This window comes from Fukomys damarensis, unplaced genomic scaffold, assembly GCF_012274545.1.
Source record: "Fukomys damarensis isolate Sample0158 unplaced genomic scaffold, DMR_v1.0_HiC HiC_scaffold_24, whole genome shotgun sequence".
Classification (NCBI taxonomy): Eukaryota; Metazoa; Chordata; class Mammalia; order Rodentia; family Bathyergidae; genus Fukomys; species Fukomys damarensis.
This window is the reverse complement of record NW_022900936.1, coordinates 66,527,235-66,543,253: the sequence shown is the minus strand read 5'-3', so window position 1 is coordinate 66,543,253 and position 16,019 is coordinate 66,527,235. Positions and strand designations below refer to the sequence as shown.

Sequence of the window (16,019 nt, the reverse complement as noted above, 5' to 3'; positions counted from 1 at the left end):
TGAAGATGGTGTTAGAAGAGGATGAATCTGGCAATGCTGTGCGGGCTGGGCTGGGGGGACAGAGATCATGGAGTATCTGGGCTGGAGGAGACAGGGTGATGAGAGAAAAGGTGGGTCCAGAGTGTCCCTGACTGCAGGAGGTGAGGAAGCACGCGGGATTCCAGGCACTTGTGTGGGGCAGGGAATGGTCAGGGTTACAGACAGGGAGGAGGAAGTGGCCTGTCTGAGTCCCAGCCAGAGCTCAGTAAGGTCCACTTTTAACAGAAACAGGCTCCGTGTCAGGGAATGGTGTGGCGAGCAAGCAAGTGTATGGATCTGAACGGGCTTGATTTATTAATTCTAGAATTGAGCAACACTTCACTCCATATATTGGAATAAGTGATCTAATGTATTGAGCAGAAGAGACTGGCTTCCTAGACAGAGTAGGGTTGAAGAAAACAGAAATTAAAAAATAAAGAGCAGATCGGTTGTTGCAATTCACTTTCCTAGAAAGGCGAGGATGAGACAGAAGAGAAGAAAAATAATGCTTGGTTAACATGTTATTTCAAGTTACCTTTCTGTGTGCGTGTGTGTGTGTGTGTGTGTGTGTGAATTAAGGCAGAGGGAACTTCACTATGATGACTGAAACTAGCCTGTTTGAGAAATTTATCTGTTCTTTCTTCCTCCTGATTTCTCTGAAGGTCAGTTTTATATTGGTGATAGGAAACTTTAGCATGGTGACTTCATTTTGATATTTTGTTAGGTCTTTTGGGGCCCAATGAGGGTGCTTGGTCTAAAACAAAGGCCTTTTGTAATTTGTGGTTAACAGTGGTATCAGCAGTTTTCCCCCTGGGTGTGTCCCTTTGGCCAGGCACAGCTATTCCATAGGACTGATGAAGAACAAGAATGAATTTTAATCCCAGTACCTTGATTCTGTGTTTCTGTGGCTTGGGCCATTGACCCAACCTGTTTCCTCATCTGTCAAGTGGGGTTTCCTGTATCGACTGCCAGCATCATGTGAAGATTAAGTGAGCTAATGGGAGTCAAGTCTTTCCTGGTGGTCAGCCCACCCTAGGTCCTGTACATTCAGCACCAGTCCTGGCACCCCATGAGGCCCGGCCAGGAGAGGTCCTGCCTGCAGAACCAGCTTGGCTTATGATGTCTGTTTCTGTTTTTGCAGGAACTACCTCTTCAGACTCAGCCTTGCCAATGTCTCCCTCCTTCAGGTACACATTTGCTTTTCTTCCCTTCCCTTCCTACAATTGTCTGTATTTGGAAGTTGGGGTTAGGGCAATGCAAGCAATGCGGTTCCAAAATTCAGCCACCGGATGAACAGGAGCCATTTGCTCTTTTGGCTGGCCATGAACTCAGATGGTGCCAGCAAGGTCACAGCTGGGGGAGACTCTTAGAAGTGGGGTGCAGCCCACATAAAAACGCAGGTACACACAGCACTCTTTCCCGGTGCTTGTGAAGAAAGAAGGAGAAGAGCACCAGCTGGAGTGACTGGAGAGACTGTCCCGGTTTGCCTGGGACAGAGAGGTTCTCCAAATGCAGAACTCTCCAGGATAAAATTGAGATAATACTGAGCAAAGGGGGTTGTTGGTAATTCCAAGTTCAGACCCGAAGTCCACAGGAGGGTCTCAGAGTTGGGCCTCAAGGGATAGGATGTCCCCAGCTCCTTTCTTACCTTGTCCTGAGTGATCCCATTCTAATTCAGCATTTTCACTGAGCTGTGATTGATTTATTATCTGCTGCCAAGAAAGACTCTCCAAGCATAATTCCCTAAGTGCTCCGAGAGGTTTTTTTAATGGGACTCCCTGATCTAAAACATTTATCCCAGATTGAGAAACAGATGTCAGACCATCTCGGCAGAGGCGGAACATTCTAGAGAAGGGGCAGCCATCTATTTTTCAGTGTGGGGAGCACTTCAATTTTCCTGTATAGGAGGCATCTTTGTCCCCCAATGATAAACCCTCATGGAGCACTTACCGCCATGGACTCAGCTGCTAGCTGAGGGGATGTAAGAATGACAGAGCCTCTGACCTCCAGGAAAGGACTCTGGGTGGTGAATGTAATCTAATTAGAATTATGAGTTAATCAAATGCAGCCCTTTAGGGTTAATGTCACTGCAGCAGACAGGGAAAGGGACACCTCCTAGGTGAGTTTGTGACAGCCCCAGAGGCTATGACAGCTCTTGTCTGGTGTGTTAGCTCTTTGTTACTGTGGCCAAACACCTGAGAAAGATGATTTAAATGAGGAGAGATTTATTTTGGCTCACCTCCTCTGAGGTTTCAGCCCATTGTCTCTGGGCCCTGGGTGAGGCAGTACATCAGAGTGGGAAGTCATGCAGGAGCAGAGCTGCTCACCTCAGAGGGGCTGGAAATGAGGAGACCCATCCAGGCCCCTAGCCTATTGGGTGCATGTGCCACTTCTGAGCAGGTTCTGCCTCACTTCACTTACCTACACACCGATCACCTCAGGAAATACCCCCACAGACACATTTGAACATGCTCAGAAGTGTGCTTTACTCATTTCTTCGATGTTCTCAAGCCAATCAAGACAACAACATTAACCATCACATCTGACCATTAGAGGGGAGGTACAAGAGAAGAGAAAGGCATACCTCTTACCAAGGAGTCCCGAGGACCTAGAGAAAGTTGAAAAGAAATTCCTCTTGTCTGTTTATCTGTCCATCTGTCCATGCCTTCACCAGCCAAACATTCATTCATCCAACCTCCCATATAAACATTTAGTGAATGCTTCCTAAAGGCTAGGCCTCCACAAGGATTTTAAATTCCAAAAGTGAAATCCATTCCTTGCTTCAAGCAACATGCACAAAAGAGATCATGTGTGATCGGTTCCCCTTCCTGGAGAGGAACAACCTGGCATGTTCCTGGGACCTGGGCTGGAGCAAGGCAGGGAAAATTCCCTGAGCCACTGCTATGGGCTGTCAGCACAGTCACAAGCATCCAGTCCAGAGCAGTTTCTAGTTGGTGCCCACAGAAACAAACCAAGATGCCAAGCACAGCAAGTGAGGGCCATAGAAAGCCAGGGTACAGGAAGTTCAAAGTGCACGGGAGGAAGTGGACCCAGAGGTCCTACCTGAGTTCCAGGGGGTTGCTTTTCGTTTGGTTCCATGGTCTCCTGGCAATGTAGAGTAGCTGACGGGGGAGAGAGATGAATGCACAGAAATAATGGCAGGGCTGTGGAAAGCCTCTATGGCAGGGGGACCTGGAGGCTGAGGAGCACTCTGGGCCCAGCAGGGTCTGCCAAGGCTTCCCAGAGGAGCTGTCTTTGAGCCAAGCTCAAGGGATGTGCTTGCTGGGCATCTCAAGGAAGATCACACAGCACTGGGGGGCCAAATCAGACTGTGAGTGGGGAAAGGGTGGGAGACGAGGCCTAGAGAGACAGAGGCCACTTTGGGTGGTGGGTGGTCCTTGGCTGCAGAGTTGAGGTGGCCCAGATCTTCTGAAGGCAATGGGAATCTGCTAATGAGGTTTCAGCAGAGAAATGGCATGAACACACCTGACTTCAAATCTCCTGACTCAGTACAGAGACCACATTAGTGCAGGAGGCAGGAAGCAATTGCAGATATACAGGTGAGTCACAGTGACCTTGAGGAAGGCATTGGCAGTGGGGATGGAGGGAAGACAGAAAGGGGTCTTATGATTCATCAGCATACTGTCTTCTGTGTTCAAGTTGCCCCATGGTATAGAGTAGGTTGCAGCTTTAGAGGGGTCAGTGACGCATGGACCATAGGGGGACATCTAAGCTCCTGGCCTGAACAGCTGGGGACCATGAATGAGGATGGTACCTGAGTAGGGTTGGCTTGACTCTAGGCCATTGGCCCTCCTATGGCTGCACACCAGGATCAACAAGGAGCTTTGACAAGATTGGTGCTCTCAGATTCTGTCTCAGTTGCTCTGGCTTCAACCTAGGCAGTAGAGTTAAAAAACAAAAACAGAAACAACAACAAAAAAACCTCTCTCATGATTCTCACATGCAGCTAAATTTAGGAACTGCTGCTTTAGGATTGGAGAAGGCCTTGTCTATAAAAGCAGCCCCACTGTCTTGGCCTCCCCAAGTCTTCTTATGCTTTATCAGATGTTAGGCCTCTGCTTGCTGACTGAGGCCTGGGGCTTGGTTCATCCAGCTGAGTGTCATGGAGGTCTCAGCAACAGGAAGACACAGCAGCCCTACAGCTGGCACTTGGAGGAAGGGCTCAGATTCAAGAAGGATCTCCAAAGAGCCCAGGAAATCAGCCCCAAGAGAGCCAGATACTGGTTTTGCCACATTCTCCATGGAGTCTCTTAGGGGCCTAACCTCAGAGGTTGAGTGGACTCTCCCGACAGAACCAAGGAGAGAAATAAACCCATGTTATGTTCACGCAAGAGGTACTATCTGGCCACATAGGGGAAAGAACAAGCCAGAGGTTAGGACTGGTCATCCAGCAGCCACTTGACAGGGCAGCGGCAGTCCTTGGCCTCTGGTGCTCAGTGTGGCTCCTTGGGTCTGCTGTCTGCCTGGGGAGAAGACTCAGCTTTCGACTCCTAAGTGGCAAACTTCAGCAAGTACTCTGCCATTGCCCTCTCTGGGCACTTCTTGTCTCTGTTTTGTCTGTCTTTGTTTTTGTAGGACTAGGGGTGAAACTCATGGCTTTTTCACTGAGCTACATTCCCTGTCTGTCTGTCTATCTTTCTATCTATATTTTGAGACAGGGTCTTAGTAAGTTGCCCAGGCTAGACTTGATTTTGCAAATCCTCCTGCCTCAGTCTCCCAGCATGCTGGGAGGTGTGTGCCACTTCACCCCTTCGGGCCCCTGCTTTTAAGCTTTCAGTCCTCTGTGTCTGCTCATATACATGGCTAACCAGCAACCTCAGGTTACAAAGGAGCTGCACACTTTTCTGACAAAGAAGGGAATGTGCCTGGGTTATAAGGCTCTGTTATGGAGCCAGCCTCCCACTTGGCTCCAGGGTGTGACCTAAGCAAACTTAAAACTCAATGTTTTATTGATAGTTTAAATAATTAAAATTCTTTAAAGAAAAATATAAATGCAAACAGTTCGTGCAAACCAATGTCCATTAACTGGACTTCTAAGTACCTACCCCCTAAACTACTAATCTTAAAGGAAATGGAAATACCTAATTCCTTTCCAACCGCCAAGCAGATGGGGCTGTGTGTGTCTGGGACAGTGGGTGGGGGGTGAGCAGGGGAAGTCAGATCAGCTCAGCTAGGAGGGTTATGATCAGTGTAGCCTAATCAACCAGTCTTGGGACATTTCTAAAATGAGGTGAGTGACCAACAGCGTTGTGCCATGAGAGGACCACCATGACAAGTCATCTAAAATTTGGCAAGAGAGAGTTCATAAGTGATCTTTGCCAGAGCAATTCCAGGGGACAATGTGGCTGGAGGCCTAAAGGCAACAGATTTATGATCTCGAAATGCCCCATGTCCTGCAAGCACAGAAATGAGAACTGTTCTGTACATATGTACCAAGACATATAAGGGGGCTTTGTCTGAGCCTGGGCAGGCACTGGGGTGGCTCCTGAGCTCTCTTCCAGTTTGTCTCTGTATCCCTTGAGCTTGGATCTGGAAGCCTGGAGTTATCTGAATTTTAACTTCTGCTAAGTGGTGGAGACAATGTTCAGAATATGTGTTGATCTTTGGCTACCACCTCTGGCCCCTGAGTGTCCAAGGGAGTGGCTGAGTGCACAGGGAGAGGATTGGATCCATGCCCTGGAGGTCTGCTTTCCAACAGCATGAGAAACGGGCCCTACAGCTACTCTGTTACTAGAGATCCTCAACCATGGAGTTCCTAGGAAGTCCTAGTTTAAAGCAGTCTATCTCTACAAAGCCACAAAAACCCACTACAAGTGCAATGAGAAATTTTCATAGCTTCACATCTACAACAGAGTGAGTGTCAGTGAAAATGTCAGTAGAGGAAAGTGAACACATTCCGGAAGATGATAGTGGATGGAAGGAGTCAGAATGGTTCACCAAGGAGGATGTGGCAGGATAGCAAGTTGAGTCCTCCTCAGAAGGGCTCAGAAACTGGGGTATCAGGTTTTAAGGAATGCGAAGATGAAACATAAACAGGGGAATTGATTAAAATTCTCTAGTGGAGAGGTTGGAACCCAGGTCTCCTACTTCATCGTGTTATCCCAACAAAGAAGATGAGACCGTTTCTCCAGAGACTCAGTTGGGGAAGCTCCATAATTAGGAGCTATAGAAAAGGTGAAGGGCACTGAGGGGGTGTAGGACTGGACCAAAGGGCTCAGGTGGAAATCTACTTACCTTCCCTGCCCCACAGATTGGAAGAGTCTGTGCTGGAGAAACTCAGTGAGTCCAGAGACCAGACTTCTACAGTATGACAGAGGGGGTCCCTGAAAAGACATCAGTGAGTCCAGAGACCAGACTTCTACAGTATGACAGAGGGTGTCCCAGTGAAAAGACACCCCTTTAGCTCCCTAAGAGAGGTGCACCACTTATATAAGCCCTACACATAGAGTTACCAATGTGTGATTTAGTACTTTATTCTTCAAGCAAACAAATATTGTGAGTCCAGAGACCAGACTTCTACAGTATGACAGAGGGTGTCCCAGTGAAAAGACACCCCTTTGGCTCCCTAAGAGAGGTGCACCACTTATATAAGCCCTACACATAGAGTTACCAATGTGTGTAATTTAGTACTTTATTCTTCAAGCAAACCAATACAGTTGTTCATCATGTAAAATTGCATGCATACAAAAGTAGGCTAGTACAATGAATATTGTATATTCAAAAGCAGCTTAAAAGCTTGCACAATTATCAACTTGCAATCACTCTTGTTTCATCTGTATCACCCACTTATCTGCCCTGCATCACTTTGAAGCAAATCTCATGCATATCATGCCATCTATTACTTTAGTATGAGGGGTTAAGGGTGCAGCTCGGTGGTAGATCACTTGCCTAGTACATGTGAGGTCCTGGTTCTATCCCCATGCTGAAAGAAAAGAAAAGAAAAAAGGAGGAAAAGAAAAATAATTTTGGTTGTTTGAATCAGGATCCAAATACATGTCAATTTGTTAATGTCTCTTATGTGTCTTTTAAATGTTTCCTCTTTTTCTTTTTGTACTTTTTATTTCTGGAAGACTGATCATTTTCCTATAGTATTTCCCCATTATGCTGATCTAGGTGGTATAACTTCACATTTTCCTCTGGTCTCTGTATCACCTGTAAAGTGATTGTTAAATCTACAGACTCCATTCATTTTGGATTCCGACAAGATTACTCCATAGGTGTTATTACATGCTTCCCTTAGAATGCACACAGAGTCTTATTTCCTCTCTTCTTTGATGTTCACAACCATTGCTGACCATTTCCTAGATCTATTCACTCTTTAGTTGTTAGAACCTATTAACTGGACTACTCCTAGACCAAACTTCTCATACTCTTTGGTTCCCCACTGGTAAGTTCAGGTAGGAAAGGCAAGAGAAATGTTTGCTATTGTGGAGGAGAGAGAGAACCCCTCTACCCTCCCTGGGTTCTTATGTGGCTTCTTTCGCTGGAAGTAGAAACCATATTACTGCAAAGCTGCTTAACAAGAGAAAAGCATATATGTTTCAGTAAGTTTACATGTGCAGGAAGCTCTCCACATGAAAAATGGGATCCAAAGAAATGACCAGAGCAAGATACTTGTATATTTGTAGACATAGAACAATAAAAGAACTACAGAGCAGATTGAACTCTGAACTACGGTAGTAAACTCTAGGGATGTCACCAAGAGATATGTAGTGGGGGGACGATTAAAAGCTAATGGACAATAAGGCTTACTCCAAGGAATTAATTTTTTCAGGCTCATTACAACCTGATTACCAGTTTCTAAATGATAGGTACAAGAGGACATGTTTCCTAAAAGAATCTTCAGGCTTGTTGATTTTAGGAAAGGCTAGGCTTCGTGACCTTTTCTAAAGTTCCAGTCCCTCAGGTGACATCAGCTTGAAATAATCAATATACCAATTTGGCATATTTTGAGATGACTTACATTCACTGAAATCAGTGTTGCTAGCTGGTACCCATGAACAGTTTTTACGTATTTACAATAATGTGAATACCGATGTTGATGTTAAGTAAAATATGAAACAACAATGGGAGATGAGAAGGAAGATATATGTGTGCTTGGGGTGTGGTGATGGGATAGGTAAGTGGGGAAAAGCTTTCCCTTCATGATAGCTACAAGAAGTAAAATTGATACATACTTTTGAGCAATTGGTTTTAAAAGAAAACACAGAAACAGCTAGAAGAGTTGAAAATGGTTGTTTGAGGAAAAAGTTTTAAGAATAGGAGGAGCAGATTGCTAGGGTTTTAATTAATAATTTTTCATATATTTTTTTAAAACTTTGTGCATCATTGCCTTGATAAAAATAATCTTTCAAATAAAATAACTCCAAAAAGCCCATTCTGTGCTGTTATCATTATAAATATGTGCATTCTTTTCAGACCATATGGTCTAACTTTTGGTTCAGGAAATCTGTTTACCATGAGACCCCAAGATGCAGCAGAAAGAGTTCATTCAGGGCCAGGGATTTAGCTCAGTGGTTCCTCCGCCTGCTTCGCAAGAGCAAGGATCCAAGTTTGATCCCCAGTACCAAAAAAGAAAGAAAGAAAGAAAAAAAAAAAAGAGCACATTCAGCTCTGGGGTCATCTGGATTTGCATCTTGGGTTTGTTGTTTATTAACTGCATGGCAAATTTCTCAACCAGTCTGGGCTTTAGTTTTCTCACCTTTAAGTTGACCATAAGGCTGTTTCACTGACTGTTTTGAAAATCAAAGAAAGTGTCAAGTTCCCTGACCCAGTGCCTGTCCCATTGTGGAGCTGAGTGTGACTGTAACGTCGTTTCATTGTGCACGCCTGAAATCCAACGAGTCTCCCTCCCACCCCCAAGGAAGAGGCTGATCCCTTCTGTGTAGACCTGTGTGCAGGGACCCCAAGGTCCCAGCAGGGCCCTTTGCCCATAGTCTCTCCACAGCCACCCACTGTCCGGAGCTTTCGGCCGGACATCTGCAGGGTTTGCCGGTCATATTCTCTTCTGCTTCCACAGAAACCAAGGATTCTTATGCACAGCCCTCTCTTCTCTCTTGTCAGGCTTAGCCTGAGAGCTGGTGCGTCTGAGTCTGACCATGCTCAGTTGTTTCTGTCCAGATGACCTTGCTGCTTTGTGGCCAGGTGCCAGGGGGCTGTTTGACTCCCACGCTCCAGGCCTGGCAGGGCACACCCAGGTCTGAGGGCGACCTGATCAAACTTGTCACCCAGCTCAGGAACCCAGGGGCTGCAGAGTCAGCCTCTCTCCGCCCTGAAGCAGTCATCTCCAAGTGTGGGGGGCCCAGCCTGGAAAGCAGAGAGCAGCCTAGGCTGTCTCTGTTCCCTGCCTCCCCTCCCACAGCTCCGCAGGCAGTGACTTCACAGCTAGAAGCCGCTTTGTTAGACATTAAAAGTGGGTGGGCTTTGCTCTGTTTCGAAGGGAGAGCTACTTGCTCAGGGCTTTCTCTCCCTCTCCCCCTCCCAGACAGGTATGCAGTTCGTCTTTATACATATGACCCAGAAATACCTAACGAGCCCCACCGGAGCTGTTGCCTTGCCAGGATGACAGGGGGATCACTCTTCCCTTCAGCTTGCACTTCTAATGCCCTGGGCACATGAAAGCTGGGTCCCCAAACACCTTACAGTGCGCTCCAGCATGAGGGATTCTGTAAGGGAAACAGCAAGGCAAGTCTAGGCAGCATGGGGTGGGGAAGAAAATTTAGGAAAGGAGAAGTCCTGGACTCTGGAGACAGTGGGATGAAGAGCAAAGACACACAGCCTCTGGCATCCAAGGAGTGGAAGTTTCTGTGCCCGGGGCTCCACCACACACCCGCTGTGTAACCTTACTCACTTAGAACCTCCGTTTCCTCAACAGTTGCGGGAGGTACACTTTGCAGGGTCACACAGGGAAAATGAAATCTCCAAGTCCAGAATTTCCAGAGAGCCTCCACCAGCCTTCTGTGTGTTCAGGGGACGTGGCTTGTAACAGAGGCATGTTTCCCACCCTGAGCCTGGGGTGGTGCCGAAAGTCATTCTTGGCCCCTCATAGGTAGCTGGCTGACCTGCGAAGGTCCTAGGACAGCTGTATGGCTATGATGGAGTTCACAGAAGATGGCACTCCAGGGCTCCTGGTCCTACACAGCCAGGGAGGGTGTCGAGCTGAGGGAATGTCCACTTGTTCAGGGCCAGGAGAGTAAGGAGATCTGGTGACCCTCCCAAGTCCCTTGGATGTGGTGAGAGGAGCCCTTACCCTGCAGCCTACCCTGACCCTTCCAGGCTTCCTGTCTACTCCTGACATGGGCTTCTTCCTGCCTGGTAAGGAGTGGCAAGGAGTGAACCCTGTGATGTCCATGTTCTCCCACAGGCCACGGAGTGGGCCTCCAACGAGGACACGCGCCGCTCCTGCCAGAGCAAAGGGAAGACTGAGGTATGTGGCTTTGGTGGCCCCAGGGGCCCCATTTGGAGCTGGCAGGAAGTTGAGGGCTGTTGCATGGAGGGACATGGCGTGGGTGTGAGGTTGCCTGCCCTGAGACCTGGCCTGGATAAGGGGTCCTCTGCATATAGGTGAGGGAGAGCAGGAATGTCCACAAACACAGCTGGATGGCACATGGCACGGAGCTGGGGAAGAAGGAAGGTCAGAGGACATTCCCTGGCGTTGGTGGGCTGGCGGTGTGAAGAAAAGGCACCAGCGTCACTCACAGAGTGCTGGCCCTGTCGCTTTGGATGGCACATGGCACGGAGCTGGGGAAGAAGGAAGGTCAGAGGACATTCCCTGGCGTTGGTGAGCTGGTGGTGTGAAGAAAAGGCACCAGCGTCACTCACAGAGTGTCTCCCTCTTGCCTCAGGAGGAGTGCCAGAACTACGTGCGGGTCTTGATCCTCGCGGGACGGAAGGCGTTCATGTGTGGCACCAATGCCTTTTCCCCCGTGTGCTCCAGCAGACAGGTGGGGCTTGAAAGGGGTGAAAGCGAAGGTCTCCTGCCCAGGTGCAGCCTTGGGGTGGGATTGCCAAATGGAACAGAGAAAACCAAACCCAAACCCAAAACATAAAAGGATGTCCGGCTGGATTTTGCATTTCAGGAGAACAGCAAATGATATTTACAATAACTATGTCCAGTGCTCTATTTGGGATAAACTTACATGTAAAAATTATTCATTCTTCATCCAGAGTTCACACTGATCTGGTCCTTCTGTACATGATTGATCAGTCTGGCCTTGGAGGGCCCGCCTGGTGGACCTGTGAGCTCCTGGCAGGACCCTGCCCACCATGATGACATCTCCGTAGAGGGACTGGGGGATGGGCAGGGGAGAGGTCCCCCAGGGGCCAGGGGTGGAGGAAACAACTCTGGATCAGAAAGCAAGCAGCCCAGGGCCTCAAGGAAAACTGTCCCTTTCTCCCATCTTCCCCAGGTGGGGAACCTCAGCAGAACTATCGAGAAGATCAACGGTGTGGCCCGCTGCCCCTATGACCCACGTCACAACTCCACAGCTGTCATCTCCTCCCAAGGGGCACTCTACGCAGCCACAGTTATTGACTTCTCTGGTCGGGACCCTGCCATCTACCGCAGCCTGGGCACTGGGCCGCCACTTCGCACTGCCCAGTATAACTCCAAGTGGCTCAATGGTAAGGAGCCAGCCCGGGGCAGGCTCCCTCCACAGAGCTCTCTTCCTCCATCAAGGGAGATTCCCAGGGCAGGTCAGATGTTTGCTCAGAGACCAGAGCATATCGGAGAAGGGCCCAGATGGAACCAAAGATGTCCTGGGTACCCAGGACAGATGAAGGGTAGGCTCTTCAGGAAGAGAGGGTTAGGAATGTGGTTAGATAACATGGTGATGGGAAAGGAGGTATTCGAAGGAGAAGCTAGAGCTGCCAGGTCACCAGCTGGTGTCGGGAGGGCTGTCAGGATGCCCATTTGAGGACGCTGAACTGGTCAAGTCCTACTGACTTTGACCACTTCTCCCCTCCTGGCCTGACTGGCCCCATTCCTCTTCTGTCCTCCAGAGCCAAACTTTGTGGCAGCCTATGACATAGGGCTGTTTGCATACTTCTTCCTGCGGGAGAACGCGGTAGAGCATGATTGCGGACGCACCGTGTACTCTCGGGTGGCCCGCGTGTGCAAGAACGACGTGGGGGGCCACTTCCTGCTGGAGGACACATGGACCACGTTCATGAAGGCCCGGCTTAACTGCTCCCGCCCGGGTGAGGTCCCCTTCTACTACAACGAGCTGCAGAGTGCCTTCCACCTGCCAGAGCAGGACCTCATCTATGGAGTCTTCACTACCAATGTGTGAGTCCCTGCCCTCTGCCGCCGCTTCCCCGCCCTGCTCAGGATTCGCTCTGGCCCGGCCATGCAGCCTGGTGAGCTCAGGCAGGCCCCTCTTGGTGCCTTGTTCCTTCTGCTCTAAAGTGGGGGCTGTGTGCCTTCTGTGGAGGGGCACCTGAGGACATGGTGGCTTATTGGCTGCGGAGTGGTAAGCACCTGTGCTGGGTTGCTGGGGTGGGCAGGTCTGGGCCAGATGTGCAGAAAGGAAGAGGAGCTGGATTCCGTCCGTGGGGGAGAATGTGATGGGGATGAAAGTGAAGAAACCTGTTTTGTGTGAGGCGGGCAGCCCTGGGAGGCACAGCAGGGATTCTCTACACTCCCTTCCAAAGCCAGGACTCCACAGTGCTGCTAAAGGCTGCCTGCAGAGGGTTTTGGCAGTGCTGCACCACCTCCCATCTAGACTGCACTGAAAAGCCCAGGCTGGAATTCAGAGCCCCTTTTGTTTCCTAGGTGTGAGGAAGGGTGACCTTCCTGGAGAGCATGAGACCCTCCTCCCACCGCCTGCTCTGGGTAGAGGCTAACAAATCAGGTGATTTTCCTGTGGAGAGTGATGAATGGGCACCAGAGGCCAAGCAAGGTTTTTCTGGACAGGAGGTTGTGCAGGGTTCTTTATAAGGATGTCAGAAACCTGTGAGACCCAGAATGGTGTCTGCCTGCCTTGGGCCTTGGGGGCCAGGTTAGCTATCAGCCCATGGGCACTGGCTTATATCATATTCTCACAGGCCACCAGCTGAAGATCCACTGTGCCCAGCCCTCGGCCCTGCAGGGTGGTTGGGAGGAGCTGAGAGCAGGAGCAGCAGGAGAGACATCAAGATAGAACGACAGCATCAGTGGGGATTGTATTGAGTGTATTTATTGTGTACCTCCCGTGCACCAGGTGCTTGTCCTGGGGGGGTGGGGGTGGGCCCAGCAAACAAAAGTAGTTATGGCTCTGCCCTCAAGGAACTTGCATTCTAGAATAGGGAAGGAATATTACCAGCTGAATATGATAGAGATATTGGGCTACAGAGGGGGAAAACAGTGTGCAAAGTGATTTTTTTTTGGTTTTTGAGACAGGGTCTCACTATGTAGTTGAGACTGACCTGGAACTCACTGTGTAGCCCAGGCTGGGCTTGAACTCACAGTGATCCTCCTGCCTCAGCCTCCCGAGGGCTGGGATTACAGGCGTGTGCCACCACACCTGGCTCAAAGTAATTTTTAATAGTGCAGAGGGGTGGAGACCAGAAGGCTTCATGTAGGAAGTCATTACAACCCCAGGAAATAACATGGGAGGAAATGTTTCAGGAACTGAGCAGAAACCAGTGTGGCTTGAGGTTCAAAGGGGAGGAAGCTAAAGGGGCAGACAGAGGTGTGTCTCATAGAGTGCGGCAAGGAGGTAATCTCTACCCTAAGGGCACGGAGGAATTATGGAAAGGTTTGAAGCAGGCCAGAGAGTAACCTGATTTGCGCTTGCTGTGTGCAGGACAGACTAGGAGCCTACGGAGGCTGCAAGGAGATGGAGAGGATGTGCAGCATGGGGGCGGGGCACAGATGGGCTGGGACCAGGCAGAGAGGAAGGAAACAGACTCATCAGGAGAGGGACCCAGGGACCCTGTGATTCCGAGACTAAAGGGACTTCCATGTCATCTGGCTCAGGGGGTTACAATGCAGCCACATAAACCAGGGGTTTGGTAACCAGCTGTATAATAAATAAATCAGAATAGGATGGAATAAATATATGAGAAGAATGTATTTAGTCTGGTAAGTATCATTTGGTGAAATTTTAATATAGATGTGTGGGTACTATACCAGGTTATAACAAAAAATGTGTCTGTCATGGGACTAACACATCTAGAACCCACTGACTGCTTTCCACCTCCCATGGGAGACTGGAGGGTGGGAAGAAGTGGTACCTGACTTGCTGGTGCTTCTAGTCAGTATCTTTTTTTTTTTTTTTTTTTTTTTTTTTTTTTTTTTTTGGTACCTGGGATCAAACTCTTGACCTTGCACTTGTGAGGCAGGTGGCAGAACCACTGAGCTAAATCCCCAGCCCTGGTGCTTCTAGGCAGTGGGTCTTGTTGCTTTGTGATACCCCGTGGTGTAGAAGGCACCTGGTTCATCCTACGTGCTTCCAAAAACTGGGAGACTGGGCATAACAACTGCCTGTAGGCATCAGAGGAGGGTGCAGAACCCACAGGGACAGCAAGCAGCACCCTGCCCTCTCCTGCCTTTCAGAAACAGCATCGCCGCCTCTGCTGTCTGCGCCTTCAACCTCAGCGCCATTTCCCAGGCTTTCAATGGCCCATTCCGTTACCAGGAGAACCCCAGGGCTGCCTGGCTCCCCATCGCCAATCCCATCCCCAATTTCCAGGTACGAATTCTCCTCCCAGATCCTTCTCCACTATTGGCCACAGGCTGATTCTCATCTGGTGAGCCCTGGTCGAAAGCAGCCCTGGTCTTGCTGGCTTACAGCCATCCTTGGGGTCTGTGACAGCTCCCTGAGAGTGTGCTTGCTCTCAGCTGTGAGTGAGAAGGGGAAAGTGAGAGGCAGAGTAAGGAAGGCTGCTCTGAGCCATCTCTGAGAAGTGGGCCTCAACTCTCCTCAGGGTAGGGGACCAGGACAGCTTTACACAAGCTGATTCTGGCTGAAATTTGGAGATTTTAGCTGAAGGATGGGTACTACAGATGAGGGGGCCTCTGAAAGCTAGAAGTAGTCAGGGCTGGTGATGGGGAAAGGAGGAGAACAAGGGAGTGGATGAGGCCGCTAATGGTTGACTTTCATGTCCGACTTCCTACGCTGGAGGTGGCATGGAGCTGGACAAGACTTCAGGCTTTACAGTCCAGCAATCCTGACCCGGATCTTGTCGGTGTCTGTGTGACCCTGGGTAGATCGCCCAATCTCCTTGAATCTCCTTTTCCTTATCTGGAACTAGGGATAATACCATCATAGATAATACCTTGTAGATAGGTGCAAAGATTGATACTCCATAATGTAGCAGGTGCTCAATAAAATGTAGCCGCCTTCCAGCTTTGAATTAGGAGGCAGAAGCACTTTGAGCTGATGGGGACACAGGAGAGGGAAAACAGCTTGGCCCAACCTGAGGGAGGGACACCCATGAAACAGCATACATCTTGTCCAGTCAAATGATCAGGGTGAGACAGTCCAGACCTCTGCCTCCTGCAGCCCCGCCCCCGCTGCACCCCATCCCTTCTGCCCCACATCTCCAGCCTCATTTTCCTCTTTGCTCCTGCTGTGGAAAAGGTTCAGGGGCTCAGCGGGAATACCGGGGGACAGGGATGTTGCAGAATGAAGTAGCATCTGCCCTAGGCCACCTGGGTTACAATGAGGAAGGGGTGGTGAGGGGATCACAGGGGCCCAGAGTGGGGCCAGTCGGCTGAGCGGCCCCAACCCGGCTCCCCCGCAGTGCGGAACCTTGCCCGAGACCGGCCCCAACGAGAACCTCACCGAGCGCAGCCTGCAGGACGCCCAGCGCCTGTTCCTGATGAGCGAAGCCGTGCAGCCCGTTACACCGGAGCCCTGTGTCACCCAGGACAGCGTGCGCTTCTCGCACCTCGTGGTGGACCTAGTGCAGGCCAAGGACACGCTCTACCACGTGCTCTACATCGGCACCGGTGAGCGGGCTCCACCGCACCCGCGGCCGCAGCTTTGGAGGTGGGG

At 49.8% G+C, this 16,019-nt stretch overlaps 1 protein-coding gene across 1 annotated transcript in view; it reads left to right on the top strand.

Moving 5' to 3' along the window:
• The window catches only part of Sema5b (semaphorin 5B), a 60,157-nt gene that overhangs the window by 32,709 nt on the left and 11,429 nt on the right, over positions 1–16,019 (top strand). Inside the window, exons 4-10 of the mRNA XM_033768065.1 lie at positions 1,160–1,205; positions 10,403–10,465; positions 10,884–10,982; positions 11,448–11,661; positions 12,040–12,325; positions 14,576–14,711; positions 15,766–16,007. Of these exons, the coding sequence (XP_033623956.1) occupies positions 1,160–1,205; positions 10,403–10,465; positions 10,884–10,982; positions 11,448–11,661; positions 12,040–12,325; positions 14,576–14,711; positions 15,766–16,007 (1,086 nt within the window). The remainder of the gene's footprint in view (positions 1–1,159; positions 1,206–10,402; positions 10,466–10,883; positions 10,983–11,447; positions 11,662–12,039; positions 12,326–14,575; positions 14,712–15,765; positions 16,008–16,019) is intronic.